The sequence below is a fragment of the Psammomys obesus genome, unplaced genomic scaffold, assembly GCF_907164565.1.
Source record: "Psammomys obesus unplaced genomic scaffold, mPsaObe1.curated_primary_1811, whole genome shotgun sequence".
NCBI classification, from domain to species: domain Eukaryota; kingdom Metazoa; phylum Chordata; class Mammalia; order Rodentia; family Muridae; genus Psammomys; species Psammomys obesus.
In genome coordinates, this window is record NW_026591598.1 from 7,412,231 (window position 1) to 7,421,866 (window position 9,636).

A 9,636-nucleotide genomic window follows, 5' to 3' on the forward strand; every position below is an offset into this window, starting at 1 on the left:
AGATAGATAGATAGATAGATAGATAGATAGATAGATAGATAGATAGATAGATACATACATACATACATACATACATACATACATACATACATACATACATACATACATACATAGATACTAAAGAAAAAATACTTTTCAACCATAGCCAGGGTGAGAAAAGCAAACACAAAATACCTCCTACCAACTCCATCATGGTGTAAACCTTGATGGTGCTCCGGCTCGGTAGACACAAAGCACACAATAGTCCAACCAGTTCCCGGGGAAAGCTGGGCGAGTCCTCACAAGATCCTTGAAGACTGTTGTGTTTATTAGTCACTTTTGCCATACGAAGTTAAACAGAGAAAGCTTAAAATTGTAAGATTATAAGCAATGTTCATCTTAGAATTATATTTATATTACAAAAAGCTCAAAACAGAGCCTTTTCCCAGAATAAAGATGTAGGTGGCTTTACCATATCACACCTCCAGGATAAAATGTACCAGTCTGGGGGCTTGGGAGATGGCTTGGTGGATAAGAGCACTTGCTGCTCTTGAAGAGGACCCAAGTTTGGTTCCCAGCCCCCACATGGAGGCAGCTCCTTTTGGCCTTCACAGACACCCTGCACACATATCCACTCCTGCATGTACATACACACTCACACATGTGCACACACACAGGCGTGCTCACACATGTATACCCATACATACATGTGCGCACACACATGTAGGCACACACACACAAACACACACATACATGAACACATATATTTTAATAATGACAAGTGCAACTTTAAAACCAATGCCAGTTTAGGAGTGAATATGCCCATCAGAACACATTGGACCTCCACGGGAAAGAAAACACATCACATGAAAGCATCCACGGCAGCTATTTCTTTTCTATCAGCACTTTAAAGTGGTGGGTGTTTGTGGGCATTGTGGTGAGTTACCATGGTAACTGGTGAGCCCAGAAGAGATCTTTTTATCTTCAAGCATCTCTGATCTTTTTAAAGTTTGTTCAGGTTTTAATTTTAATCAGAAAACAAGTGTTTTTTTTTAATAGCTAGATGGATGGATGGATGGATGAATGATGGATGAATGAATGCCCACGTGTAATCATGTCCCACCTCCACACACACACACACACACACACACACACACACACACACACACACAGTCCTATTCAGTCATTTGCTCTAACAGAAGACACACACTCGTGTGCCCGTGGACTTATAAACATACCTATGCATTCGTGGTCACGTGAAAACACACAAACCATATTTATCTTTAAAACTTTTAGACTGACTGATCGATTGATTTGTGTATGTGCATGTGAACATGCCATCACATGTGTGTGGGTGTCACAGGTCAGCTCTCAGGAGTAAGTTCTTCTTCTTCTCCCATGTGGATCTGAAGGACGGAACTCGGGTCCTTAGGCTTGCCAGCAGGTACCTTTCCCTGCTGAGCCATCTCGCCAGCCCCACGAAAAGTATACCTTTGTTCAGACACATAAAAACCGAATCACATCTTTAGCGCTTAACCCAGCTATCAACATGTTTCTTCACATCCCTGGGCATACTCTCGGTCAACCACAGGAGAACACACGCCCTGGGCTTCTGCACCGACAGGTGTGCAGGGATGTTTCCACCAGTGTCCACGTGGAAGTTTCACACAGACATTCCTGCCCCCGACACCCGTGGATGTAGGTTTTGAGAACGTTGACGGAGATTCATGTATAACCTACTTTCTTCCTCTAGGAAATTATAAAAAGGAGGATTTTCGCCTCCTGCTTCAGGTCTACCAGGTCACGGGGCCTGTGGAGAGCTTTGTAAACAAGTTCAAGGACGACCACTGGGCATTGGATGGCCACGTAAGTGCGGCACATTGGTCTTTTCCCGGCCTTGTACCCCACCCCCTGTTCTGGAGTGCTGACAGAGAAGGGTGACGGGGTGTGGAAACTATTGAGAAGGCATGGCTACCTGAGGAGAGTCTTGAGACCAGGACTGGGACACAGAGAGTCCTGGCCAGCTAATGGAATAGGCCAAGGGAGGATAAGAGAATCTTGAAAGCTCAGAGTCATGTCTGGGAGGGATGCGTGAGCTCTGCTCTCAGAACAGGAAGCAGGAATCAAGGGTCAGGGTGTGGGAATGAAGGTCATTGTAAGACCAGTCCCTGGTGATGTTCTTGTGCGTGTATCTTCACAGTGCGAGAAGGGTAGAGCATGAAATCACCCAACCCCGCCCCTACATCACTGTCTCTGATCCCTCGAGGGAAGAGAGAGAATGGAAAAGAACACGTGGTCTAACAGGCTGGAGTAGCAGAGCTGAGGACAGAACTAGCTGGTGGAGCTCTGTGGCTGAGAGATTCTGCCTTATAAACCCACTAGGAGAACCGTGTGGCTTCCCCCAGGGGCTGGCACCCGAAGGGAGTTCCCTGATATGCCCAGGATGTCCGTGGATCCCTTGGATATCTGTGGATCCCTTGGATATCCATTACCAGTCTTAATAGCGGTCCAAAAGCTGAGGAGGAATAACTGATTCAATAGTGCCAGGGGGAGAGAAGGAACAAGTGACCCAACCGTGCCAGGAGGATCACCAGATATAAAAAGATGAGGGTCAAAGACAGGACCTGGAGTGAGGAGAACAGGCCAGGAGAGGGTGAAGATAAAGCTGTGTGGCCAGGAACAGCTGGCAACCACTTGCGGCCCCTTCTGCAACCAGCCAGGCTCTGTTGGAGGGAGCAGGTGAAGACACTAGGGCTGGAACATGGGTTGGGGGGTATATGTAGCATCCTTAAAGCATACTCCAGATGCTAAGACGACATGCCAGCTGTTGGAATATGGTGAGGGTCAGGAGCAGGGGGTTGCAGACAAGGTATGTCCCAGATACTTCAAAAGCCAACATCTTCTGGAACTGCCAGAAACTCCCCGAAACTGTGTTCACCCTGCCGGGCTCATTTTCCTCATAGTTCTGTCAGCACTGCAGCAGTCCATGAGCCACTTTTCATCAGTTTGTAAGAGATTGCATGTGCCCAAGGCCTACTAGAGATGGGATCGAGGACATCGCCTGCCACTCAGACCTCACAGTATGACACACATGCCATTTTACAAACAAGAGTTAATGCACAATGTGACAAGGACTAGTAGAAGCCAAAGGACAAGGAAATGCCTCAAATCCCAGCACTTGGGAGACGGAGGCAGGAGGAACAGAAGTTCGTGGCCATCTTTGGCTGTGTAGAGAAGTTTGAGACCTGCCTAGGCTACTTGAGATCCTGCCTCAAAAGATAGAAAGAGAGAGAGAGAGAGAAAGGGAGAGAGAGAGAAGAAAAAGAAAAGAAGAAAAAGAAACACACACACACTTTTTGTTGTTGTTGTTTCCTGCTCCTGCTGGGTGTGAATCTAGTAGGTGTCCCTGCTCAGCCAACTGGCACACATGTCAGCTACGCCCTGGCCTGGCAGGAGTTCCAGATTGCTCTAACATACCTGGCACTTATTTCTCTCTTCCTCTTTCTCTCTCCCTCCCTCTCTCCCCTCCCCCATCCCTGCTATCACAGGTCTCCTCAGAGTCCTCTGGAGGCACCTTCGTCTACCAAGGCTCCGTCAAGGGTCAAGGCTTTGGCCAGTTCGGCTTTCAAAGACTTGGTAACTAGCATGGGGGGGGGCTGGAAGTGTGAACTCAGGGGGTGGGAGAGGAGACATGTTCTGGGGCAGAAAGGCAACTGGTGAATTTCTCTACCTGAAGCTTTCCTAGACTCATCTGGATCTGGACCACCCAAAGACTCAGACCAAAGCTGCAGTATCTCCAAAAACAGACCCTAGACCTGACACTTGGGTGCCACAGGCCTCACCCCTGGCCAGACGTTCAGGAAGTCCCTGAAGCATACGCCCCTACATGAGCCATCAGGATGCCCTTCCCTGCGATGTCATTTCCCGCTTAGCGTTTTCCCAAGAGGCTGGGATTGTCCTTATGTCGCAGACACGAAACCCAAACACTAAGGAGCCTTCTTCCCCGTTCGTTCTATCTCGGTTTTGGACTCTGCATGCTTGCTGCACGCAGAGCAAAACATCCTCACTCCAGAAATAGGTCCTGACCCAAGGACTCTGGCTTATGTGAGGTAGGGTCCTGGCTTCTCTCGAACAGTAAAGAAAAAGGACAAGGCAACCACGTGTCCCTGAAAGCCACCTCTGTATCTCACATACCGCGGCCCTGTCTTCCCCGGGGCTCCTGCCTACCAGGCCGTCCATTAGCTTTCCAACAGCTCTCACAAGCCAGCCTTGTTGTGCTGTGTATAGCCTGGCTCCATCTGATTAAAGTTAGCCTCTAGTGACAGGCTCTGATGGCCAAGAAAAGCATAGGAACTTTGAAAGAACTGCATCCTTTGAAGGTTGTGTCCAGAGACAGGGCTTCAGGTTCATCGGTCAGCTGTCTTCCCTGGAGTCTCCGGGGCTAGCTGGGAAGATAGCCCTCAGACACAGTCCTCTGGACACGATGTGACCAGAGGCAAATTCACAGGGAGCTATCTGAGTGCATGGGAGGCAGGCGGCTGAGGTCTGGGTAAGGGCTTCTGCCAGCGGAGCTAGAGGACTTGACAGTACCTGCCACTCCTCGGCAGGGTAGAGTGGCCGTCGGGGAGCATCAGGTGACTTGAGTGTTTTCCTTTGGCCCTCTGCAGACCTCAGGCTGCTGGAGTCAGATCCCGAGTCCATCAGCCGCCATTTTGCTTCCAACAGCAGCTCAGTGGCCGCTGCCATTTTGGTGCCTTTCCTCGCCCTCATCATTGCAGGCTTCGTGCTCTATCTCTACAAGCACAGGTACTGTGAAAGCAGAGGCCAGGGACAGCAATGTGCGCCCAGCCCTCCCCAGCCCACCCAGCATCCTCCTGACTCAGCATGTGACTTTCCAAAAGGAAAGTCTTGCTTTTGGGCCCTGTGTCCACCCTTTCATTCAAGGTCACTGTCGCTTATTCCCAGGAGAAGACCCAAAGTTCCATTCAATGGCTACGCCGGCCACGAGAACACAAATGTGCGGGCCACATTTGAGAACCCCATGTATGACCGCAACATCCAGCCCACAGACATCATGAGCAACGAGGCAGAGTTCACGGTCAGCACAGTGTGTACCGCGGTATAGCCCCCAGGCCTGGCTGCAGCCGCCACCGCCACCGAGAGCCCCGCCGCCAGCAGCCGGTGAGACTGGGGGCTGGAGGGTGGGAGCCAGGCCGGCTGCAGGGGACACAGGGGCCTGTGTGTGCACTGCTTCTGCACACAGGGACACCCCACACCGTAGGCACACCGTAGCATGTGAGCATTAAGAAACTTGAACAAGACCACGCCTCTCAGAACAGGTCTGAATCCTATTGGCCCTTGCCAGCGAGACCCACAAGAGAATAAAAGGTCATAGACAGAAACACAAATTGAAGTGTTCAGAGCTGGGGAGAGAGCTCAGAGGAAAGCTCTTACCACACAAGACTGGGATCCAGACCCCACAGCACTCACAGGAAAGCCAGGCAGATGTGGTAGCCACCTGCAATCCCACTGTTTGGGAGGCAGAGGCAGGAGGTGCCCGGAGCAAACTGGCTTCCAGACCAGCTGATGGTGCTAAAGATACCAAAGTCAACCTCTGGCCTCCACACAGATACGTGGATGCATGAGCACTGCAAACCTGCAGGTGCTACACACGCGCGCGCACACACACACACACACACACACACACACACAAGGGGGTGTGTAATAAATGCTCTGTCGTTGTGTGCTTTCTACAAGTTCCCAGCCCCAGTTTGAGAAAGGCTGAACTCCAAAAGTAAAAGATGGAACAAACTGATGCCCCTCTGTTCTTTCTTCCTGCTTGGCTTTGCCCCACCCACTTCTGTCCCCGCCTTACCCCACCCCTTCCTCTCTTCTGTGGCCTGTCTGTTGGTTCCTAGCTCCCCAGGGGGCGGGAAGGAGCTCCCCTGAGCCCAGCGCCCAGCGCCCATCTTCGTCTGTCCCTCCGCCTACGTCTGCCACTGCTGGGACTCAGGCCCTTGCTCGCCCTGCCACCATCTGTGCTCGCCACCCCGGGAGAGGACTCCGCTGTGCCCTGGCGTGGGGCGGTAAAGGAAGCGAGGCTGCAGATGGAGGAAGGCAGTCCACGGATTAAAGCAGCAGAGCAAACTGTGCGTGTGCGCCGAAGCACACACTGACACACAGCCTCTCTTTCACCGTGTCCTATGGACGAGACCACAGAGGCTTAAAAAAGGGAAGCATGTGTGCACCCGAGAGTGTGTGAGTGTGTGTGTGTGTGTGTGTGTGTGTGTGTGTGTGTGTGTCTATGTGTCTATGAAAGATGCCCTAGACACTGTCCTCCACAAACCCAGAAGAAATGATGGGAGAGGCATCATTACCTCTCAAACCAACATGTCCCCATCCCGTCTGTGGGGACACAGAGGATGAGTAAGTAGGACACGTCTCTTGGGAGGTGGTGTCATGCAGAAGCCACCTACCTGTCCGAAGGGGTGGTCCCATCTGCCCAACCATAGCAAGGATCACCTGGAAGAAAAGGGGGGGAAAAAAAAACTTCAAATCTAGTTTGGTAATCAATTCAATTTTTTTTTTTTTTCCAACCACAACAGCACTGAGTTCTAAACCCAGTGAATTAAAAAGTCATTTGGGTCCCTGGGCAGCTTTGGAAAAGAAGAGTTAAGTAGGGGTGGGGTTGGGGGATAGAGGAGGAGTCTGGCCCAGAAGCCCAGGGTCTCATCCGGCTTTCAGCTAACCAAGAGAAGAGGAAAGACCTCTGTGGACCAGACGGCACACCCTGGAGAGGACAGGAGCAAGCCAGTCCTGGCTCCCAAAAGGTGGCGGCCACTGCTTACTGATTTATTCTCCGTGCCTGATTCTTTACTTGTTACTTCTAGTTCCTGAAACACCACCAAAGCAGGACTTGCTATTTCCACTCCGAGGTCAGGGAAGACGGAGGCACTCGCCCACGGTGTACAGAGTACACCGGGAATGCAAACGCGAATCTCTCTGACCAGGAGTGAAATCTGCTGCACCTGCTGCCGGAAAACCCAGGTCTATCTACAATGGGCACCAAAGACAGGAAGGTAGGGGAACCTCAACCAGAGGATGCCCGTGTCTAATCTGGGCTCTGCTATCTGTGCCTGGGGAACACCAGGTCAAGGACCCCATGCCCCAGCCTCCTGAATTGGTGCTCACCCCTTGGCTTCCAACAGCCCGAAACCACAGCAGAGGACCTGACAGCTCCTTAATCAAGAGACCTGAGTAAAAGGCACCCTCTCTCCAGCTCCTGGCAGGTGGCTCGGGGTCACTTAGACCAGTAGTTCTCAAAGCTGTGGATCTTGACCCCCTTGTGGGCAACCCTTCCACGGTGGTCACTTAAGACCATTCTGCATCAGATACTTACATTACAGTTCATAACAGTAACCAAATTACAGTTATGAAAGAGCAACAAAAATAATTTTCACCGTTGGGCGTCAGCACAACACAAGGAACTGTATTAAAGGGTCGCAGCATTGGGAAGGCTGAGGACCACTGGTTTAGACAACGTCACTGTGTTTAGATCATCAATGAATTCCATACGCGTGTGGTCGGGAAGCTCATGAGTTTAGAAATCAACACGACGACATTTAGAGTCGCTTTCTCTGTCCTGTGGAAGGTCCCCATGATACACCCCCGCTTCCACGTGCACAGCGGCCTCGGCTATTTGTGGGGATGCGTGGAAATGACAAACAGAATGTGTGGGGATGGAGGGGCAAGAGCAGGTTGGAGCAGTTAGAAGAGGAGCTGGATGACAATGGGCTGAAGGGAGGGGTCTCAGTTCCCAGCGGATGCACCGGAGACTGGGAGGGTGGCTCACCGCTGCCCACGAATCCGTCTGGGACTCAGCATCCCTGCCCAGGTGGGAGAGGACCAGTCTAGGCAAACCTGCTCATGCGCATTCTTTTCTGCCCCTGGTAACGAAGGCAGGAGGGTCATGGGCTCCTTTCTCCCTTCTTCCTCACAGCTCACCCAGTGCGTTCCCCCTGCCCCACTCCCTCCCCTGCGTGTCCTTGGAAGGTCCCCGGAGACACTCAAGGAGCACGGGCTGATGGGCACCTGCTGTGTGTCACCCTCTCTGGCCTAGGGCACCTTCTCTTCACCCCCAGAGGCTCAGAAGGGAACAGGCAGATTAAGTCTTTCACCTGCCCTGTACCTATCACCTCCATCCCATGAGGAGAAAAAAAAAAAAAGCAAAACAAAAACACAAAAAAAATCTTTTGTACAGAGATATATTTTTATTATACAAAGTTTGTACAGTACCAAAAAAAGACAGGAAAAAAGGTGTACATTTTTTTTTTCATTATTGTAGGTAAATGGTAGCGGAAGCCTTTTTTTGTAAATGTAATAAAATGTATAAATATGGTTTTCAGAAAGCATCACGTGCTGTAAATATGTAATCTACACCCATTCTCGGCTTGTCTGCAGTATATGCATTTAATTTATCTGTCTCTGTATATGAGGCTCCCCCCGCCTGGGGTTCTGCATTATGGTACTTTCTGGAATTTGAAAGCAATTTTAAATTTTTTGAATTCAAATAAAATATAAATTTTTGCATTGGTTTTCCTACATTTTTATGACTTCTTTCAACGGCTGGAGCAGGTGTTCCTTGGCGATGAGGAGGTGGAGTTTGGCTGAGACTGTGGAGGTCAGGATGTGGGGAGGTCTTCCAGACGGAGCAGTCTCTAAAGGAACAGGGAACCTGCTGGGAATTAAGAAGCTGTCATTTTCTGTGGAGAGTGCACCCAGGTTACCTTCAGCTTCCTGGCTCCCGTTCATGCTTCTCATCTGCACTACGCTTTAGTCCCAACTTCCTCTCTTTGGTAACCAAATTTAAACCAACTTTCCCAGTTTTGGTGAAGGCATTTTGTCTGGGACATAGCATCTGGTATTTACCTGCTAGCCTCCAGAAGCCAGCTGGATGGGCAGATCCCTGCCACTGAACCTCCCTCACCTTGGCTGGGCACACTGGCAGGGACTGTCTCGGGTGAAACAAGCCCCATTACAAAGGAGATGGCCCCAAACAGAAATTTATCCCAGTTTATCTGAGGAACTGCAGGTAATTTCTCACTGCCTCTAAACACCAGGACATGGTAAGATCTCCATAAAGCTAAGGGCGCAGAAAGAGGGGCAAGCCAACCTACAGTGCCAGAGAGGCCAGGCACGCCATCCCCACCGCCCCTCTGTACGGAGAGAAGAAGGTAGATGTTATGGTTTGAATATAAAATGTTCTCCCGTTGGCGCATGTGTTTTAACACTTGGACCTTGGCTGGTGGTGCTATTTCAGAAGGTTGTAGAATCTCTCCGAGGCAAAGCCTTGCTGAGAGGAGTAGGTGGGAGGGGGCTGGCCTTGAGATTTAATAGAAACCCACCTGTGTTTCTCACTGCACCTGCAATGACAAGCTGCCTCAGATCCTGCCAACCACGATGACCTAGATTCCCTCAAACTCTAAGCCAAAGCACAGCCTTCCTCCCTGGAGTTGCTCCTGTGGAGTACTCGGCCTCCACAAAAGGAAAATAACTAACACAGTGCCCTTGAATGAAGAAATCATAAGCAATCAAAGCCACTATACCCCTCCCTCCCTTACGACTGGCCTAGGTCTGCAGACTTCTTTTATCATGAAC

At 50.5% G+C, this 9,636-nt stretch overlaps 1 protein-coding gene across 1 annotated transcript in view; it reads left to right on the plus strand.

The window, feature by feature from the left end:
- Csmd2 (CUB and Sushi multiple domains 2) overlaps nt 1–8,568 on the plus strand; it is a 547,489-nt gene extending 538,921 nt beyond the window's left edge. The window contains exons 67-71 of the mRNA XM_055610909.1: nt 1,733–1,845; nt 3,528–3,615; nt 4,647–4,785; nt 4,945–5,160; nt 5,898–8,568. Coding sequence (XP_055466884.1) covers nt 1,733–1,845; nt 3,528–3,615; nt 4,647–4,785; nt 4,945–5,104 — 500 coding nt within the window. The 3' untranslated portion in view covers nt 5,105–5,160; nt 5,898–8,568. The remainder of the gene's footprint in view (nt 1–1,732; nt 1,846–3,527; nt 3,616–4,646; nt 4,786–4,944; nt 5,161–5,897) is intronic.
- Nucleotides 8,569–9,636: the final 1,068 nt, after the last annotated feature.